The sequence below is a fragment of the Calypte anna genome, chromosome 1 (assembly GCF_003957555.1).
Source record: "Calypte anna isolate BGI_N300 chromosome 1, bCalAnn1_v1.p, whole genome shotgun sequence".
Taxonomy (NCBI): Eukaryota; Metazoa; Chordata; class Aves; order Apodiformes; family Trochilidae; genus Calypte; species Calypte anna.
The window spans coordinates 65,619,483-65,641,688 of record NC_044244.1 but is presented as its reverse complement, the minus strand read 5'-3'; the positions used below and the strand labels follow the sequence as shown (position 1 = coordinate 65,641,688).

Below are 22,206 nucleotides of genomic sequence, written 5' to 3'. Positions count from 1 at the left end.
CCAGCGGGGGAGGTGTCGCTGGCAGGGGGAGCGGCAGCAGTGGGGACAATTTCCCCTCGAAAATATCAAACACTGAACCACCCCTGGAACACATTCAGGCACAGTGATAACCAGAACAAGTAACACCAACCATCACCAAGCACTCCACACTCTGGCCAGAGTCAAACTCACCACAGAAAAGAGCAGAATCATTTTGCATAGTGAATGCATTCAAAGAGTCCCCGAACTCCCCAAGTTCCCAACCAAACTCATTCCCTTAGAAAGCACCGTTTTAACAGCATAGAAATGTATCATGTCTGGGAGATGGGAGCATAGAAAACAACGAGCATGGATGAGTAAATTAGAGAGTATATAACAGTATATAACAGACAGTATATAACAAGTTGTTCACCCATGTCATTTTGAAACCCATTTTTCTTTCTTCAATTTACAACTTTTCAGTATTTTTAATTAAAAGAAAAATTTAAATTTGAGCCCTGTGTTGGGCTCCAATTATTCTGTCATGGCCTAGCAGTTTGGGCGGACCACAAACCTAAGGACATAATAATTCTCTATTCCCTCTCACCCCCAAGGGAAGATAAAAGGAGAATAAAGTCCAGAGACTTTAAGCTGGAAACTGAAAACAATTGGTTACATATTTACTAACACAGAGGAAAGGTATTAACATACGGGATTAAGTAACAAAGAATACAAATATATACAAATAAATATATATATACAACCCGATAGATATTGGCTCTGACTAGCAGGTGGCAAGCTGGTGGCTAAGAAGACAAAGGAACAGCAGCACAGCCAGCAGCAAGTGAAAAGAAAACTAGGGAGAAGCTGCTGTTCTTCCCGATTTTTATAGGGTATGGTAAGAAATGGGAGAGAATAGACCCCTCCCTTTGTGTTCTGCCCCTCTCAGACTCTGAAAGCCATTCTTCTTTCATTCCTCCTTTTCAAACACTGACAATTATAAACACACTGAATTAATTTCATAGAATCACAGAATGGTTTGGGTTAGAAGGGACCTTTAAGATGATCTAGTTCCAGCCCCTCTCTGATGGGCAGGGACACCAATCATCAAACCAGGTTGCTCAAAGCCCCATCCAACCTGGCCTTAAACATCCCAGAGATGAAGCATGCACAACTGCTTTAGACAACATGTTCCTAGGTAAGAATTTCTTCCTAAAGTTTGCAGTGAAAACCAATCTATGCTTTTAGCTGAGGACTAAGAAATTTTAGATTTCTGATAATTTAGAAGTAGGAAACACATAGCATATTTCTGGATCAAGTTTCTTGCTATTGAACTCCACCATGTCATATAAAGTCATTGTAAGCTGAAATTATAAGGATCCAGAAAGTTAGACAATTTAATCAGTATCTTTTTTCCGTGAAACTCATGGAGTAGAGATTTTCCTTGCTGTTAGTGTGAGAAAAACTACTTTGGAAGCACCTTTTCAATTGTATCTGTATACTGTCTTTTTCTTTTCTGAAGTCATTACTGTTATATTCGAGAAATTCTTAAACTGTTTACAAATATACATTTATTGCTATGTCTGTATGTGGCAAAATAAAATAATATCCTGACTGAATGGAGGGGAAACTGAGGAATAAACAGCCAGGTCATGTATAAGATCTGTGCTGGAGCTGGCAACCAAACTAAGATCACAGTAGACAGTAGCGTGGTTTAAACTCTATTCCCCATCAGAGGAGTCATACCCACAACTCTAGGAAAGGACCCTTCTTGCTTGCTTGTGCTTAGTCCTTTTCTACACCCAATACAATTTGGGAGTTATTGTATCCTGATTACTTCCTTCTAGTAATTTACGGATCAGTGATGTCATCGAAAGAAAAAGATGTGGGTTCACTTTTATAATGAGATTTCAAGACGCATTGCCCAAGAATGAGTGTTGTCTAACAAGCCCAAGGATATTCTAGGACTTCCACCATTCTTCATCTGTCCTTTTGGAGCCACTTCAGTGTAAAGATAAAAAAGCCCAGGTTATAGAGGAAAGAGCTAAAGAGCAAATGTAACTGACTGTCCTGGTTTGGACCAGGTTGCCTTGTAATTTTGCTTTCAGCTAAGTCTCTTGTAAGTAGCTGTACTTGCTGAAATTAACAGCAAGTTTCTCAGTCAGTGTCTGCTTCTAGGACTGATAACACTCAATGTTTATAGTTACTGCTAGAGAAAGTTATGCAGAACCAATGCCATTGCCCAGTTTTGAGGAACATCTTGTGCTCCAGAAAGAGAAAAGGAGTAAATAGGTCGCACCTGCAACCCTCCTTTAGGGAGGAGTGGACAAGATAAATGACCAAAATTGACCAGATGGAGTATTCCATCCCATATGTCTCATACTCTGTATAAATTTGAGGAATCACAAGGGTCAAACCCCTTCCCCTTCTTCTGCCTTCTTCATTCAGCCCTTCACTTTTACCCTTTATCTCCTGTCCCTGTTTGCTTCGGCATCCTGGGAGGATTCCATCCATTCCTCTGCCTGTGGTCCTGATCCGTGCCAGCCCATATCTGTGTGTTCCTGCCTCCAGCTCCCGACTGCTGCCGACTCCAGGAGTCCAGCCTGGACTTTCCCAGAGCTGTCCTGCAGCCTCGGTGGTGACGTGAGAGTTACTGGGGGGAAGGGGAGAGGAACGTGGTATCAATTTCCCTGTATATTTGTATATATTTAGTAATTTTTCTTTTTCATCATTATTGTTTCATTAAGCTGTGTAGTTTAGTTTCCAACCCATAAGTCTCTCTCCCTCATTCTCTCTTCTTTCTTTATCAGGGAGGGGAGGGGGATTAATAGAGAGCAGCTGTCATTCAGTTAATTGCCGGACCAGCGTTAAACAATGACACTGACTTTGCAATTTAGTGACTGCTTTACTCACAGAAAGAGTCCTGGATTCTCTTCCCTGTTTTTTATCCAGTAAATATTTAGTCATATCAGTATTTGGTATTTTTTACCTAGTTACAAACAATCAGCATTTTCTTCTTAGAAAATAATAACCAACCACATAGAAAACGTACTAACTTTTAATTTATGAGCAATAAAGCAACATCTCTGTGATCTCCCTGGGTAAGACATCTCATTTTATGGTGAAATTTCTAGACAGAATTTAATTCCATTTCTCAATGTTTAATGCATTTCAGAGAATTAAAAATGTATTTTCCTCTTATTAATGATTTTAATAAGCATATACTATTTAGCACATATATATATATATGTCTTAAGCAAGAACTTTAATATCCTGTTTATGACAGAGGCCTTAATTTGCTATTTTATGGTCTTGTGTCTCAGAGGATGTTTGGTGGCACCATTCATATTCACACTGAAGAGTCAGAAAAGAGGTTTTATGGCCACATGGTCCCTTCGTGTGCATCAAATGACCACATATGCCATCTGCTCAATCATGGCATTTTGAGATGCAATGTAGAGAATCCCAAATAATATCCTGAAACATACAGTTTAGCCATGAATATGTATACTATGCTATGATGGCCATTATGCTATGAAAACCACACTGCTTCCAATACCTGATCTGGCTCATTTACAGATAGCTCTTTGCAATATGCACCATAAAAGCATCCTTATTTGCTATTCTGGCTTCTAAATGGGTTATGTGATCAAATCAACAGGCAAATGCTCAGAAGAATGACTTTTACAAAGGGTGAAAATATGGAGGTGCTTGGCTAGAGTGTCTAAGAGTGTGGCAGCCTCTGAAACGTGAGTGTGCCTTACCAGACCAATGGTTGTAGTAAATAAAAATATTGTGTTGGGGAGCTTCCCTCCTTCAAAGGCAGCAGACCCTGGGGCAGAATTCTGACCCTCTCTCAGAAGAAAATTCTTTTCCCAGCTTCCTCTCCAAAAATGAATCAACCAAGTGATTTGACCAAGCCATGGTTACCCAAGAAAACTACTGTTCTCTCACGTACCATGCTCTATGATATCACTTCTGCCACAGGTATTTCAACTCTGTTATTGTAGCAAGAGGAGCATAGGCCAAAAGGCAGAAGTTAAAGTCTGGGGGAGTTCAGCTTCAATGAGTGCTAGATTAGACAGATGTACTTCCAGTTCATTTCATGTTATTATGTGATATAGCAAGTCATAGAAAGAAAAGCAATTAAAGAACCAGGAACATTTTGTTCATTTCAACTACTCTGCTGAAGGAAAGTTTTTTTCCTGGATCTTTGCCTTTGTGAAAATATTACATCTATCCTGGACTGTGATCCAAATGTTATGAGAAATATCTAATGCGCTAAGTTAGGAGAATTGCCCTTTTCATTGTGTGAACAACCTTTGAGCACTGTTTTGCAAGACTTATGCACAAGTGCTCTAAAATACCGGGATGCTATCTAATAAACAACATTTTTTGTCATTGGTGGAGCAAAACCAAATGTAAAAACAGATTAGTTCAGTGAAACTCAGGCAGTAGGTTTGTTGTCAAAAAAGCACATGAATGTTATTATCTCTTACAGGAAGAAAGAACAAGACAAGAAATGAAGGATAGCTGATGGGATGAAGGGGGATCTCAGGCAGAGCTCAGTGTCCCTAGGGTGGGACCTTTGGCTTCCTTCCCTCAGTAAGACACAGGCAAACAGGTGCCCCAGCACTTGATCCTTCAAAGACACAAATTAGATGTCGCTAGAATTTGGGATAGAAAGTACATAAGTGGGTTTTTTATATACCTACATATTATAATTATATACCTACATATTATAATAATAATTCCTTGCCACACTAAGGCAAGGAAAAACATTCAAGCACGTAGGTACACTAAGCACAAAAGAAATTAAAGAAATAATAGTATGTATATTATTCAAGACATCTTTCCCATCGTACAAGCATCATAGAGATGACACTCAGGGTTGCTGAATTGTTCTTCATTTTCTCTAGCTATATTTTGACTTTACAATAGCCCATTATTGTTAAACAAATATATACGGTTAATAGTTATTTAAACTAAATCTTCTACTGTCTATATATTTTCCTCACTTCAAAACTCCACTGTCAACTCTTCTTGTAAAGAACTATTAGATTAAAGACAGGTGTTACATTCACTGTTAGTGAACACAACTCTAAGAATCCACAGTAAGACAGTTTTGACCACTCCAAAATCAGACTTATGGAAGCAATTTTAGAAAAAAAAAAAAAAAAAGGGCCATTGCTACCCAAATTTAGAAGCACAATATATAAAAAGCATTTTCAAGTAGCTACAGAGAAGAGGCCTGCTAAAATAGAGCTAAGTCACAACATTATACCTTTATACCTTTTTCTATTTTATGTCATTCATTCTAGCTTTAAATACAAAATCTGTTCATAAAGAAAGTACTTATGTAATCAGACTTCATCACTCCCTTTACAGTAGGTGGTATACATTCCTACATTCAAATAAGAAAAGCTATGCAAGATTTGGTTGTTTCTGCTTCTTTTTCAGTTCATGTCTTCCCACCAACACATGCAAGTAGATTAATGAACATCGTACTATGTGAGATTAAGAGGCAAGAGATAATCAAGGAAGCTGCAAATAAAGTAACAAGTTTAAGTTATACAGTTAGCTCAGTGGACTGAAATAAATTTAGTTCACTCTCTTGGGCTAAAATGCATATATATATTATATAAAGTAATTCTTATTGGTCTGTGGATATGAAAATCTGACTAGTATTCTCTAATACACAGACTTGGAATGATCTTTCATGCCTTGTTTATGGGGCTATAGCAACAAATATTTTTTGTTATTATTTTGTTTGTTATCTGTGTGTGAGGTGTCTCTGCCCATGCAGAGGGGTTGGATCTGGATGATGTTTAAGGTCCCTTCCAACCCAAACCATTGTATGATTCTATTATTTTTTTCAGCTCCCTTCCTTCCTCCTTTGGTTCCCACTGATTTCCACTTACTTGATCAAGATTATAGTGTTTAGACACCAAAGGCAGCTATATTAAGATTTTAATACCTTGCTGAACAGAGAAGAATCTGGAGAGTCACAGCTACTATTATAAAACTATAATTCTGTCCACAGTTTTGAGCTAACTTATCAGAACTAAATACAGGATGCATTCTTGCAAGTATAAATCCAGCACTGGCACACTCCCATCAACTGGGACTATTCATGAGCTGTATGGGTCCAGTTTGAGGTGTTACTTCAACATGTGTATTATTTAGGAGGTACACACAATCTGACACTGCAAACTTTCAGTTTGTCTGCATTCATTTGTTTGGATTATTGGAAAAATAACTCAGGCCCAAAGCAAAGCCTACACAACAGCTCCTAAGACACCTTAGATAAGCTTACCTATGTCAGTGCTGCAAAGAGACTTTGGCTCTGCTGAGTGTCTGTCCAAGGCCCTGCGGACACAAATATCTTGTACCCTGCCCACACAGATCTACACAAGAAGCTGTCTTTGATTCTTGTCATCATCCAGCAGCTCCTCGTAGCAAAAAGAAGAGGTAAAAACCCCACCCAGAGCCATTCTCAGAGCATTAGTTACCCAGCCTGTCCCAAGAGATGCTTTCTATCCTGAATGAGGCCACTGCAAGGCAAAGGGCTGCTCCCTGCCTATGAGTTTCTGTAGGACAGCATTCTAGCTGTCAGCAGTGCTGGGACAGGGATTAGAAGATGACAGCAGTACATGAGGCAGCATGTATGGTTGGTGGGACTCCACGTTTTTATGGAGTCACTTGCCTTGCTGTGTGTAGTAGCCACCAAGACATGTACTAGCACACAGGTAAGGAAGTCCCACAGAGCTTGCCAGGACTGCACGTTGCCTACCTGGACAATGCCTCAACTAAAGGAAAACTAAAGGAAAGCTTGGTCAGTGACCAAAAGGCCTGCTGCTACTGTGGGGCTGATGCTGGCCCTCTTTCCAGAGATAGTCACCAGCACTGACCTTCCAGAGCGAATGCCTGGGGTAGGATCTCTCAGTCATGCCAGGGCCTTGCTTCCAGCAGAGATTCAGATGCTCTTCTGGCATCTTTAGTCATACCAGGGAAAAGGAGGACAGGGTATCCTGCCTGTGTCATGGCATCACCAAAAACACAAGGTGTGTCTTGGAAGCAGACATAATGCTTAAGGCCACACATGTTGGCAGACCTCCCCAGTTGCCACTGTGGGTACAGTCAAGTATCTGGTTATCTCCAGATTTGAGGGCAGTAACTAAGTTCCTAGCCTAGAAGAGATAGTTCACAGACATCTAGCCTCTAAATATGCATGCACAGCTGACAGATGAGAATTTGGCTGGAGTGTGCTGCATGGCAAGCTAAAAGAGCAAATGACAGATGCAATACACTCTGCATGAATGAAGGCACCATTACCAGAGTCTGCTCCAGTATCTATCAAAGTTAAAAGAAATCTCCACAAAAGCCACATTACTACAACCCTCTTAGATTTAATAACTTAGGAGTCTTTTACAGATTCATAGGCAGATGTTAACATACTGATTGGTAATTTTTATATGACTAATTATATTTACACATACAAATTTATATAAATTACTAATATAAGAGATGGATATTTATCATTTCTACCATGGGTCTGTTTTCCAAACAAAGGAAAAGCACACAAAAGTGAGATGGCACTGAACAGTGCCACTGAACAGAAACTGAACAGTGAATTCCTGTGATTTATTTTCATATCTACAGTTCTCAAATAATGTTAACATCATTGCCATTTATTTGTGATCCTATTACACAGTTGTTAAAAGAGACTTGGGAAATAAATACACTGTGTGTAAATTGCTTTTAATAAAAGTAATTAGGCAGTTGAATGAATATTGTTCATTACCACCTATGGGTACAGGGACATCTGGTGGACAATAGATTTATTTATTATATTACTTAAATAGTATTTATCTAAGTATTTTCACTGGACATTTTCCTTCAAAAAAACACAGCCTGGAAAGCTGCCCAGCAGAAAAGGACCTCAGGCTCTAGGTTGACACCCACCTGAGTATGAGCCAGCAGTGTGCCCAGGTGGCCAAGGAGGCCAACAGCATCCTGGCTTGTATCAGGATTTTTTTTATAACGTGGCCAGCAGGAAAAGGGAAGTGATTGTGTCCCTGTACCTTGGAGTTGGTGGAGCTGCACCTTGGGTGCTGTGTTCAGTTCTGGGCCCCTCACTACAAGAAGGACATTGAGGTGTTGGAGTGTATCTAGAGATGGGCAACCAAGCTGGTGAGGGATCTAGAGAAAAATTCCTATAAGGAGCGGCTGAAGGAATTGGGAATGTTTAGTTTGGAGAAGAGGAGGCTGAGGGGAGAACTTATCACTCTACAGCTACCTGAAAGAAGGTTGTAGAGAGGTCGGTGTTGGCCTCTTATCTCAAGTGAACAATGATAAGGTTAGAAGAAATGCCCTGAAGTTGCACCAGGGGAGGTTTAGACTAGATACTATGAGGAATTTCTTTACTGAGAGGGCAAAGAGGTGCTGGAGAGGGCTGCCCAGGGAGGTGGTGGAATCTCCATCCCTAGAGGTATTTAAAAATCATATAAATGGGTCATTTCAGGACAACCTCTAGAGGATATGGTGACATACATATATATAATTGTATTTCTCTGGGGAGGAGGTATATTGACCATTGGACGTTGTGATCTTAGAAGTCTTTTCCAACCATGACAATTCTATGATTCCGTATGTTTCCAAGTTTGAATTTATTGTGAAATATTTTGGGTGCTTTATCCTAGCCTGAAACACAAACACATGTTAAAATATAAAACAGGAAAAAAGCAACAAGACAAGGGTTGGATCAGGAAAGGATTAAAGGATTTATAAAACTTGCACACAGCAGAATCAGTGAGGGGACAGATGAAAGAACTGAATCATCAAGGACTGTTTGAATGGATGGTGAGACAAATGTCTTAAGTACTTACTACAGACTAGGTATTTTGGGGTCAAGAACTCCTGCCAACTTATTACAGGAATGAAAGGATAAAAAGGGGTAGAGAATATTGCATAGCAAGCACCAAGTGGTTAGCCAACAAAAAAAGGGATTATGAAAAAGGATGTATAAAAACTGGCAATGTTCTTCTGAATCATTGCTTTTTAATCTGTTACTTGCCTAATTAAATGGAGAGAAATACAGGGCAACATAAAATATATCAAGCAGTTAGGGCTTTTATTCTCAGAAATTTACCTCAATTCACATCAGTGGTATTGGGTTGAAAGTCCCAGCAGAAAATATAATTCAGGAATGAATGAACAATGCAGAAGTAATTTAGTGCAACTTTGGCTGAAATGGTTGTCTAGTTGACACTGTGATTTTAACTAAACAACTCCTGATTATACATGGAGAATTTTTAAAAGGCTTCCATGGATAATGTGACCTTTCCAAAGTGAGAATAATGGAGTGTGCTAGATTCACCACAATTAAGTTTTATTAAGTCCTTTCTGTTTATGTTACCCATCTAGTATTACCTCTAAAACCAGTTTCTGACTTCCCATTTTACCAGATAAAGCACATGGACTGCATTTAGTCTTACCACTCTGAACATAAACACTTACCTACATTTTTATTTTAAAGTGTTTTCTTCAACTTTTTCCTTTAGCAAAGATGCAGAAAATCCTTACTGTCTTGACTGTATGATAACTCAGTATAAACTTATCAGGATAATCTTTGCTGACACTCATGCTGTTATGCTGCCCCTGATTATGAACAGGCTGTTAGAAAAAGAACAACTAAGAACAGCTTCTTTCTCCAGTTCCTGTCCCCAGAATTTCTTATCAAAACAGTGAATCTTACACTGCTGAGAAATAGTATATTGCTGATAATCTCACTTAGGGCCAACTTGCTGAAGATCTGAAGAAGACTGATTTACTTTCGAATAAGTTACATCTCTGTGGTTAGAGCTTTATATTATCTATGGGAGAAGTCAGCTCAAGTCCCTGATCTGTATAGGCTTCAAAATAAAGGAGTATTGCTTTGTCCTCCATATGTCACATGATTAATTATATGATTGGACTTCCAGACAAATATTTTTCATGAACACCACAGATTCTACTCAATGCAAATCATCAAACAAAAATTAATCTGGAAATAAGTGCAAAGCATTTCATTGTCTACAAGGGACCTGGTCTTCTGGAACTGCTATATATCAAAGGCTAGACCAGCCTCAAGTGCAATAAAAACACCTCCAGCATGAGCCTTTCTGAGGTCTATCCCAAAACATAAACAAAACCACCAAATAACTCAACTCCGATTATTTAATTAATTTTCTCCTCGTGGCTCTTGGTCTCTACTAGGGTGTAGCAAAGAGGCACTGGAAACTGAGAGTCCATTGTATCTCTATGCCTTGAGCATAAATATTTTTCTTTTCTTTTTTTTTTTGTACCTCAAATCTCAAAATTCTTTTAAAAAAAGTTTGTTTTTAGGATGCCTGCCTTGAGTTTTTGACTCATACTTCATATGAGGGGAAAGCTTAGATTTCAGTTTAATGGTGCTGGTAACATGAAGGCACTAAAGCTGCCCTTAAGCAGGAGGACACTGGAGCTCAGTGCAAACATTGATGTTCCTCATGTTCTACATTTCCCAGCACTGAGACTACAGGGGTCATTTTGTTTAGAGATGGTGAGCTCTGTGCATTAATGTAGGCCTTGGCTAGAAAGCCCTGGTAAATGTAAGATAACTCTGACCAGTACCTCTACATCTTGATCTTACTGTTATATACCTATATCATTACATCACACTATCAGGGAGTTTTTCATTATCCACAACATCCCCTAGTCTCTCACTTTGAATACTAGAGAATTAATTATAAAAACTTCCTGCTCAACATCTGGGCAGAAATAAATATGATCCCTGAAATTAAGTTGTTTATCTCTACTTTTTCTGAGCATATATATCACCAACACAAGCATGTGCTATTCTGTGAATACTATTGTCAGACAAAATCTTTTCTGGTTTTAGAACCAAGATTGTAAATCCAGTTATTTGTTTAAAATTTTCCTAATGTATTTTATTATAATAACTCTGATCATCTTGGTGTAGACATATATCTCTTTCATGGAATAAGTTTGTAGACTGAGTCTTACATTATTTTCAGCATATATGTTATGCTCTCATTTTATAAGAGTGAAGCAAAATGTTTATTTTGGACATCTTAATGAGATTTGATTCCAGCAAGGAAGCTAGTGAAGGTGAGTTTAAACTAGCATGTTCAAACACAAGAAAAGTTGAAAGGAAAGAGGAAACGGGTATTTTCTGTAATCTTCATGCTCTACTGGCATAGGATGGATTGCCTAACATGGGTGATCTAAACCTCTGTCTCTGATAGAGAAAGCAAGTTGCACCTCAACAGTAGCTATCTTACTTTCTTTACTGCAGCATGCAGCTGCTTGAACCATTCGGGATCATTTGGCCAGCACTTCAGTGAATAAATACAACAGTATCTCATCATAGTTGCTGAGCAAATTTAAAGTAGAACATGAATAATTTTCAATGACCAGAGTAAGAGAGTAATTAAAATTAAAAAACATCACCAAAGTAGCACTGCTCTGCAAGTATTTTTAGCATATCAGGCCCTCAGCCTTCTAAAATAATTAGTGCTTTCATGAGAGTTGCCCGTTATCTAACTAACAGATTTAGTTTTTCTAATATCCAGCTACCTTGCTTTCAATTAAGACTCAAAGAGCCAAGAACTGATGAGAAGGGACATCATAAATGATTTATGGATGCCCTACTTTTGTGTATGGCACATTTATTATTTCACTTACTGCATCCATGTGATTTTCTATTTCATTAATTACTGAAAGCCTTGCATTACAGTCATTTCATTAAAGGTTATATCCATTTTCAGGCAGATTCTTAGGAAGTACATTTAAAAATTACAGCTATAATCAAATTTTTGGTTTAGTGTAGGGATTTCCAATTATCTGTCTATTTAACTACTGGCTTACTACCTCTTTCTAGAGGGGTCAGTTACAGTTAGATTTTTTTAAATATAATTTCTTAATCAACATCCATTAGCTTTCTTACTATTTCATGATCTGGTTATCTTTCAAATTTACAGTTTATGTCTCCTTGTTCTCCCAACTCCATTCAATAGTATCTTGCTCCACAGAACTATCTATAAAGTGGACCAGAGCTATGTTCCTACAGCTAAGAATTACCCTCCATCCTCCCACCCCAGACATCCTTGACTAGAATATATGTAGAAACAATCAGAAACAATCAATATAGAAACCTTTAGGGTTAAGTTTCTGTCACAGTAGGCAACAGAGAAAGAGGAGATGTCTTTAACGAGTGTAGCTTAAGTTTAAGAATAAAAGAGTGGAAGAAAGGGAGTGAGCATTTTTTAAATTTTCAAGTCAGTTTCTATTGCCTGCATACACTTCTACTGGGGCTAATTAGGCAGAGCCACAGCACCCTGTAGCACCATTTCAGAAAAAGCCTTGAGATAAATTTTGGGGACAATGCCTCCTTCGTGCTTGTTTTTCATCATCACCTTAAGACAAGGAATATAATTTTTTTACTGTTTTAGCTCAACTTTGCTTAAAGAATGCAAAGGCTCTAAGAGTGCAGTATTTAAAGTCATTTTCCTCTAAACCAAAACGTGTTTTAATGACCTGGCAGCTCAGAAGACTGCACTACTGCAGAACTATATGGCGCGGTACCTGAAATGAAACTGTTGTAACATATAATTTTTGCTACATGAAATTGAAATATCACATCTTTTTCTAAAGGTCAGCCTCCAGAGCTGTGTTCTTAATTAAACAATACATTACGTGTTGCACAAAGAAAACATATCAGCAAGTATCTGGCTAAACAGTGCATCTCTTTCTGGAAACGTTTCCAGAACACCACAGGACTGCAACAGAAGTGATCTTTATTTCTTTCAGTATGTGGTCAAAAAGAAAACAAGATTACTAGCACAATTAATACCAGCAAAACCATAACCTCATATTCTAAAAAACACCAACAGGAAAATGGGGGAAAAATTTTAGATTCAAGCTATGACATTGTGTAAATCAAGCAATATTTACTTCAGCATGTTGTAAATGTGAAAATCTTGATTTATATTGTCATTGATTTCTATGCTATAATTTATTACACAATGATCATTCCCACTGAGAATGCATATCCCCAGCCAAATCCATACAAAGTAGACATTCCACTCTTATTCTCCAACAGCTAATAAAGGATGAAATGTGTGTCTGTTTCAATTCATGTTTGAATAAACATAAAGATGACCCATGCTGCCAACCAATTCCCTACACAATTCAACACTATTATGTTAGCAGTCTTGAGGTACACCCCTGACACTTTTCATGATGCTTCCAGCATATACTTGAATCAAAACAATGCATCCACTAAAAGTGATTTCCACCTGTTCATTGCTGTGTGGAACCATGTAAGAATCAGCTCCATTACAAATTGTCCATCATGACTGACCTTCAAATGAAGCACAGTGAAATATTACTTAAATGCTTTTAGCAACAGCAAGACAGGCAAAGACTTGGTATGGCTTTGCTTACCTCCATGATTTATTCCCCTTTCCATGAAGCACTTCAATACTGAGGTGACTGAAAAAACATTGTTCAGTTGACAGCTATGAGATCACTTTAAAACTCCCAGTGTGTGCATTTATTTCAGAATTCAGTATTTTTTATTTTTTTTTTTTGCAAAAGGGATGCTGAAGTCCAGTAATACTTGATCAGTGAAGCATCTTAAAAAGTGTTCTCACAATAGAAGCTATCATTTTTCCTACCAACAACATTAGAAGTGAAGAACCCAAATTACTATTCCAGAGGCTGATTTGAAAGATCCAACAAACTATAGATCTGGAAACACATGCTGTCTTGCTGTCTTTTTATCCAAAAGCCATTTATCTGCATTTCAAATGTTACTGCAGGGGACTTGGACTGTCACAAAGCTCTCTGAGAGGACTAAAAGAATTTTAAAGACCCAAACAACCATAAAAAACCAAAAAACCCACAGTGCTTCTTCCTGAACATTAAACAGTGTTTATTCCTGAACATTATCAACACAATGCAGAGATTTATTACAGGAAGTAGTCACTGATTTGTTTACTGGTAGGCCTCATTACCCCAGCAGGGCCATTTGTTCATTTAATATGCTAGATATCCACTGTATATGATTCCAATGGTGGCATCTTGAATTTTGCAGGCCAGGAAACTTTCCCTTTTCCTTGGTAAATTTAAGTAGTAATAAAACTTCTGCTAAAATACAAGCCTGCCTGTACTGTTCAGAGTAATGGAGACACTGCAGCTCCAACCAGCAAGTAGTGCCAGGCCATCTCCGCAGCAGAATGCTGAAGACACCCAAAGCACAGCTTGAGTATTATCATAAAGAAGCCAAATGAAGAGCACAGATGCAAAATTCACTGTTGTCTACATCTCTGGATTTAGTTCAGGAATTCAGTATATGGCACAGATATGGCACACAAGCCTATTTCAATCAGAGGGATAAATGGGGCCGTGTAATTAATACAGAAGCAGCACAGGAAGGGCTTGTATTTTGGTTTGCTAAAAAAAAAAAAAAAAAAAAAATTAGAAAAAGTTTCAATAAAGATTTTCCTGCAGGACAGAACTCAGACATTTGGAGAATGAAAAAACACGGACAGATTCCTTCCAGCTACACGCAAGTGCCACATTTAGAGCTGGGATTAGTCACTTATAGGAACATATAGATGAAAGAATAAGAATGGAACAGATGACACCTTCTTACAGATGAACTACACAACTCAAACTGTGAATGATGCTTTAGCCTTTAGTTTAAAAATATAATATGTTGGTTCCTGAAATCCAGTGTTCATTTAAACTGTGCAGCTTGTGAAAACTAAATTACTTCAAGACATCTTTCCTTCATTAAAAATGCAGGAAAATGAAAACTTTGTGACAAAGAGGGTCTGGGAAACCCATGATAGATATGGCTAGCTTCTGTACAAGCTTAGCATCCCAGAAAATTATCCAAAATTTGCCCTCAGTAAGTTAATCAATTAAAGTGCTGGTTTGCTGAATATCCCACTAACATTCTTTTAACATTTTGCAAGTCAGATGACAAATAAAAAAAAAAAAAAAAGCCTCGAAGAGGTTCTAGTGCATGTTACAATTTAATTCAGTGTTTCCTGTTTTCCAGAAAGATTGACAGCAAACACAACACCATGATAATGGTTCAGCATGCAATTATGCCTGCTGAAGTACACAGAAGGAAGCAGAGAAAGCAAATGAGCCCAACAAATAGATACTCTAGATTTCTGTGTGCAAACAAAATCCAGAATGACAGAGCTGCAGGCTACTAGGTCTGTTTGCAAGGTTTGCTGCAGATATGTTATGCCTCATGGAATTACTTAAGAAAGGACTAAGATAATAGTGAGCATCAGTCTCACATCAGAAGATGGACTTCAGTCTAGAAGCCAAACACAATGAAGACGTGGTGTTCGGGGTTGTGACATAAAGCGTAAAGAGACACAACAGTGTTTTTAAATACACTAAGAGTACTCACTGATATTGCCCTCTGTTGTAACATGTGACTAACATTTAGAGCCTGCTAGCAATTTTGCACTCTAATTATAACAAAGTCTTAAAATTTCACTGTCTAACAGCACAGCACTTGTTCTCTGTTGTTCCAAGCATCAGGCAAATGACCTGGAAATGGAGAGGGACACAATTAATACCTTACTGGTTTTCAAGAATTTACTCCTCAGAAGGCTCTTTTGAGAATTCACTGCAGAATCAGGGTTTGTTTTGGTTTTTTTGTTTTTTTTTTTTGTCTCCTCTGTCTGGCCCAGGGCCAGTTCCTCTCTTAAGCTGTTAACAATGGAAATGACAAAAGGTCACACTTGACTCATTGTATTTCATGGACAGTTAGCTTGGCTGTTTGCTGTAGCACTGGCTGAACTGCCACTTTATGGAGCACTTGTTCTCCCCACTCATATTTTTTGCCTTATTCTTGCCCCATATTGTAGCTTAACATGCTTCCAAAAGTATTCTGAACACCTCTTCACAAGGCCTACAGATTGAGCTTAGGGAACTTCTACAGAACAAGAGGAGCAGGATATAGAGAGCCCTCTGTGTCACAGCACCAAGCTGCGTGTGGTCTTTCTGCACACCAGAGGGAAATGGCCTTTGGAGTCAGATGCTGACAGACTCAAGGCTGATACCACAGGTTCACATAGAATTCCTAAAAGCAGCTCCTTAGACACTTTTATTATTACAATATAGTCGAACTACATCTAGCTATAGGTAAAACTATATGTATATATATACATCTCTCTCAGTGAAAATTAGGACACTACTCTACAGTCTGTGCTAGGAAGATAAAATTACCTTTTTAAATAACTTTCAAAATAATGGTAATATAACATATCCACAACACATGATGGAGAGTAGGCAGTGCATGAGCAACAGCAAACCACTTGCTTCAGAAACTCTGCCTATTCTGTTGTAGGAACACTCCCATTTATTCCCAATTATCCATTCCTCTCTCCCCTAAATGAAGAATCACTTTTGGTCAATGGTTTCACAAAGCAGTCCTAACTTTCTGTTCCAATGGACCACTCCCACCTATCAAACTTTCTCACAGACTTCTCTGCATTTTTATCAGTCTGAGAGAGAAACATTTAAACACAACTTTACAGACAGTTAACCACATCCTTACTGGGCCAGCTAACTGGGTAGAAGTTCTGGCAGAAGCCTCCACAGTATTTGAAAAACAGATGAGTTCCTAACAAAGAGAATTGAAAAAATGGAAATACAAAAATACAAAAATGAAAATATCAAAGCAAGATACTGAACACCAAGGAAAAGAGCAGTGAGAGATTCTAGAAAAACTCTCCATTGGTGGAGTGGAAAGCTGGGGAAAGCTGGAACAGGTTATTAGTGAAAAACATTATCAAAGCGTCTTCTCTTCGTGGGGTTACCAGAAGTCCACTTACCTTCCAGTATGCAGAAAGATCCCACACAGCTTGGTTCTGTGACTCAGAGGGCTCTCTGAATCCTTCTCCATTCATTCAGAAAGAATAAATTTATATCTCTAAGACCATGCCAGTAAGCAACCAAGAGATGCATCCTCTCTGAGTATGTAGTAGAAGCAAAATTAAACAAGAGGATATAGCAATTCTTGTGGAATGAGTTTGACCTGTGTAAACATGGTTTCACAGCCTCATGGTTTTCAGCTACTCAAAAGTGCCCAGAAGCAGCCCACTTACTTGAAGTGTGCCTAGATTGGGAAAGGATTTCCACATTATTCAATATGAAACATGTTGCTTAAGCTGAGATGAGCTCTATTACAGATCTATTAAGACAGCACTAAATGTACACATCTCTGCGTATGTATGATTTTTAAACATATTTATATATATATAATGAGTGTGCAGTTGTTGCCTAAGCATGCATTATCATCAACAGAAATCTTATTACTACAGTCCTTTGGGCTTAGGGAGATACTCAACTCATCCTGAGGTAGACATCAAGGCTATGATCCACTCGTAAATTAAATACATCTGGTATTGTTCTTTGGCAGTGAGAAAACGTATGTGTAAATGACTAATGTCAGTAACTAACCTCCTAATCTTTGAAACAGGATCTGGTTTCACTGTTGGGTATGGTCTCCAACCCATATTAAACCTCTAATAATTCCCAAATTGTTTAGAAATGTGCTAGATATCTTAATAGATTACCAACAGACTAGATTTCCACTGCCTGTACTGAAGCTTGAATACCTGGGGATATCTACTTACAGGTACACACATTTGTGTGCTTCACTCTCCTGTCAGACTCTCAGAGCACCAGCACCCGAGCTCTTGCTCATGCTCTACAATGTGCTTGAATGCAGGTGTTTCAAACACTGGTGACAAAGTAGATGGAATAATCTTGGCAGGGCTGTAGCTCCAAGGCATTGTCTTACACAAGATAACATGGAAAAGGCAAAGAGAAGCTCTGTGTGGATGTCTGTGAATCCTACATCCCATTAACATCAGCTGAGCAAACTTGTAATTAAATCAACTCAGTTCAGTAACACGTAAATCAAACAAAACTAAAAACCTGTGCTGAATTTTAGGCTCCTGTATAATGCTGTGACCTTTCTGAGCAAAAGAAGGACAGACTTTCACATTTACATGAGAAGGTACATAGAAGTAGTGAGGTATGAAAGAGACAAACTTGACATTTTGGGTCAAGTTTATTACCATTACATTTCTGAAACACTTCACAGGTTAAAAGCAAAAAAAGCACTTGAGAAGCTTGGCCCAGTCTTAGTACACACACTTGTGTGCCTAAGAGAGCCTTTGGACAGACCAAACTATATCAGATTATAAAGTAAGATGCTTTAGCACTTCCATAAGGTACTACTTTAGACTTAGTCTGAGATGGCAATCTTTACTACAAGTTTTTCTGCTTTTCTCTCAAGCTCAGTCCTAACTAAACATATGGATGGATGGGTGTCTGGTTTTTTAAACAAGTGTTTTAGATGGCAACATTTTTAATCATAAGTGGTTATCCACAGCCTATTTCTAATTTCCATGTACTGCCTTGACCTTGGTGGTGCTCACATTCAGTACTGGAAAGACTTTAAACAAACAAAATAAATGTTAGGAGAACTTGTTCATTTCATTACTGACTATGTTTGATGAGTGTATAATTTTTGAGATCCAAAATAAGCCCATACAAAGAGAAAAATCCCAAGTATAACAGAAAAAATTATGTAATCCCATATGTTAACTAAGCAACTTCCAGATGCGTTGGTCTCGCATCAATAAGAGACAGCTAAGCAGAACATATGGGTAAGCACCAAGGCATTTACAGAACACTCAGAATGCTTCTAAGAGGTCTGGATTGGCCTCGCTTCCCTCAACAATGTGCAGTTAACACACACATGCAAAAAAGACAGGAACTTAGTACTGGATAACATGATAGCCTTCAGTTATATAAAACTATCTTCCAAAAATAAATCCTTTCTCTTCCTCTTTCATGCAAACAAGTACTAACATTTTCCTAGGGTCAGTTAAATTACTTTTTAACGTGATTCCTTACTGAGAGTCACAAAACATCACTTTTTGACACAGTATGCGCAGAAATCTTGGCTCCATAGCATTCTGCTGTGCACTGGCAACATTTTGCTTGTCAGATGGTCTAGTTCTTAGCACAAAATGTAACCCTGTAATAATTCTACATTAGGCATCAATTCACCCTACCTTTCCCCCTTGATCATGAGGAAAATGCAACTCAAGGCACAAATTAAATTGAATTCAGTTTCCTCCCTTCTGCAGAGCTGCAACAGAGCGCTGATTTATTCTAAAAAAAAATAGCCCCCATTGCTGGCTTTCATACTAAATCACAATGGGCACTAGTCATGTAACCAGATTACAGGAAGCATTAACACTAGCACTTGCCCTTTCAATCTGAGCAACCAACAACATTGCTAAAGGCTGGAACAAAAAGGGTCAGCCAGGGCAAAACAACAAATGTTTCCGCTTGCTCTATATAATAGAAACTGTAAAGCAGCAACAAGCAGTAAGTGCTGGTTTGAAACAAAGAGACAAAGAGAGAGCAATGTACGCGCATTCAAACCAAACCAGATTCTCTTGGCCATGTCATTAATATGACCATCTAGCTAATGTGAAATTCAAGAGGCAGAAACAAAATGTTGACATGCAGAGATCTGGAAGGAGCGTGGCTGTGCTAAGATCATGGCAAGGACCCTGCTGTGGGACAGCTGCCCTTTGGAGGCAGACATCAGAATTTCTCATGGTGGGATTAGTGAGTTGTCTGACTCTCAGCACTTCAGCTTTAAAACACCCACTTCCCCAGAGCTTTTTTCTGAAAAGATGGAGTTAAGACAAAGCAGCAACAGTGTCCTTCAGCACATCCAGAGTTAGCTGAAGATCCCAAGCAACAAACAGCTTTCATGTCATGATTAGCTGATGCTGTTATGCACCCCCTTAAAGTACATATGGTCCTCAGCCAGAACAGAAGACTTCAGAGCAGCAGCTCCATCCTCTAAATGCAGTAACAAAGCTTTAGACTGAGGTCACTTAATGAGACCTTTATATAGATTTAATAGATCCTTTTTCTATGAGACTGCCCATTGAAAATATGCCCCATTTAGTTTTAATGCAGACAGAGAGCCAATCAGCTAAAATCCGGGTAGCCCCAAAATATTTTGCAGGATTCTTCCATTGAGAATTGAGGGCTCATTGAGAACTGCAGTTCTCCAACAGTGAGCAAAGATGTACTAAAATAATAGACCACAGGTAGCATCAACATTTAATGAAAGAAATGAAGGCTCATGCAATTTCTGAGTTCCTTTCAGTAACAGAAAGATTTCACTTTTGCAGGAAGGGCATGAAGGGCTTGCTGTGGAAAAAAGAGAACAGGTGCCTTTATTATTGAGCTTGCCAACTGGCTTATGCTAGCTTGGGGCCTAAATGTATCCAGCTTTCTTGTCATCTCCTCCTCCTGATCAGTAACACTCAGTACTGGGACTCTGAAGCATCCCCCCTGAAGCATGGCTTTCAGTATCTTATTTTTGTCTGATATGGACACTTATGAGCACACAGTTCTGAAACTGTGTGCTAACATATCCCAGTGTTGTATGCTCTGCCTTCTTTCCTTGTTTGTAAAGTCCATTCTCTTTTAATCTGGCATCTTATGTACAGACTAACTTACAGAATTAGGCAAATGGCTGCTGATTGTAATTAGTCACATTATTTCAGTTTAATCTTCATTAGTTCACTCATTAGAGTGGGTGAGCTATCATGAATGGTTGATATTCCCTCCAGGTAGGAGGAGAGCCCAGTGCTTTTCTTTATATTCAAGCAAGGCTACCTGAGCTCTAGGGTGGCAGAGAGGTGTCTGTGCAGACCATACATAGCCTGTGCTGTGCACTCCACAGAGGACAGCTCTTCTGACAGTATGGTCCTCCCCTGGCATCAGTACACTGTTACCCTGACATGCCCTCCCCACTGCCATCACTTTTCTGAGAAGGGGAAAGATCACACACATAGTTACATGAGTGAGGAGCACCCCAGCCCGTATCTCCCACAAGAAGCACGTATGGCTTGCACCAAAAGAAACAGCTATGGAAGCATAATGGTGGATTGACTGGAGAAACAGAAGTGAATTTTATCCTTTGTGTTAACCTTTTAAAACCTCCCCACCTCTGTTCATTGTTCCCTAAAGTACATTTTCTTGTGCCCTGTGCAGGACCAGTTTAAAATCCATACAGCGAAAGCAGTGCAAATACCAATCAAGACAGCAGGATTGAAGGTGTTTGAGGCAAAGGTAAGTTCTTTACCTACAGAGAGGTAAAGAAGTGCATGTTCTGCACTGGTTCACTAGGTTGTTTGTTGATCATGGTGAGGCTATGTGATTCAAGATATGTGGTTCTTATTTAGACCTAGATGATCAGCCAGACAGTGGAATATGAACTTTGGATACCTCACATTACAATCTATGTCTATATTTACCTACAAGTATATTTACTTACAAAACAAATCCAGAATTCATGAAAAAAGGCACTTACCACAACAATCACATTTGCTGAAGGAATAGGAAGATTTTCCACTTCCAAATCTTGACCAGTCATGGCTAACAGATTGAGGGATGGGTCATAGGCAGGTCTGGGGAAGGTTGATTTAACAATTATTGCAGGGTGCAGCTTGCTTAATTTGGTGTGAAAAGAGGAATGGAAATTTTTTTTTGAATTCTTATAACTGCCTGTATCCAGACTTTTCTCCACAGTTTGCACATGTTGATAAATAAACACGGGTTTCCCACTGCTTCGCATGTGAATTGCCAAAAAGTGGTCATTGTCTCCAGAAAAGCAGCCTGCAGAAAGAGAAGAATAAGTTTAGAATGTCTCTTTGGAATATTTTGTAGAGAACACTGGAAGTATGAGGAGATCTTTGGGTTCTGCCATATTTTGAAAGAATATCTGTAGAATAAAATAATTTCCTTAAAATGCTAAAATGCAAATTCTATAGCAATACTTTAACAACACTATAAAGAGTCTACCAAGTACAGGAGGTGTATCACATTCTTAAACCCATTTTCACAGGACTTTAAAAAATGTCACTTATTTTTCCAGCCAGGGTTACTCTTAAAAAATATTTTGCAAAAGCAGATCACACACTAAGCCAAGTCCAACTTTTGTATTGGCATCAACTCCACTAAGAAAACATATGCAATCCACTTTCTGATTTATTTAATCACCCAATAATACCAAAAATGAGAATTGCTGTGATCATCTTTTAATATGGGAATTTGAGGAGAAAA

At 38.6% G+C, this 22,206-nt stretch overlaps 1 protein-coding gene across 1 annotated transcript in view; it reads right to left on the bottom strand.

Moving 5' to 3' along the window:
• PTPRR (protein tyrosine phosphatase receptor type R) overlaps positions 1–21,733 on the bottom strand; it is a 132,848-nt gene extending 111,115 nt beyond the window's left edge. The window contains exon 1 of the mRNA XM_008500635.2: positions 21,455–21,733. Within this exon, the coding sequence (XP_008498857.2) occupies positions 21,455–21,718 (264 nt within the window). The 5' untranslated portion in view covers positions 21,719–21,733. The remainder of the gene's footprint in view (positions 1–21,454) is intronic.
• Positions 21,734–22,206: the final 473 nt, after the last annotated feature.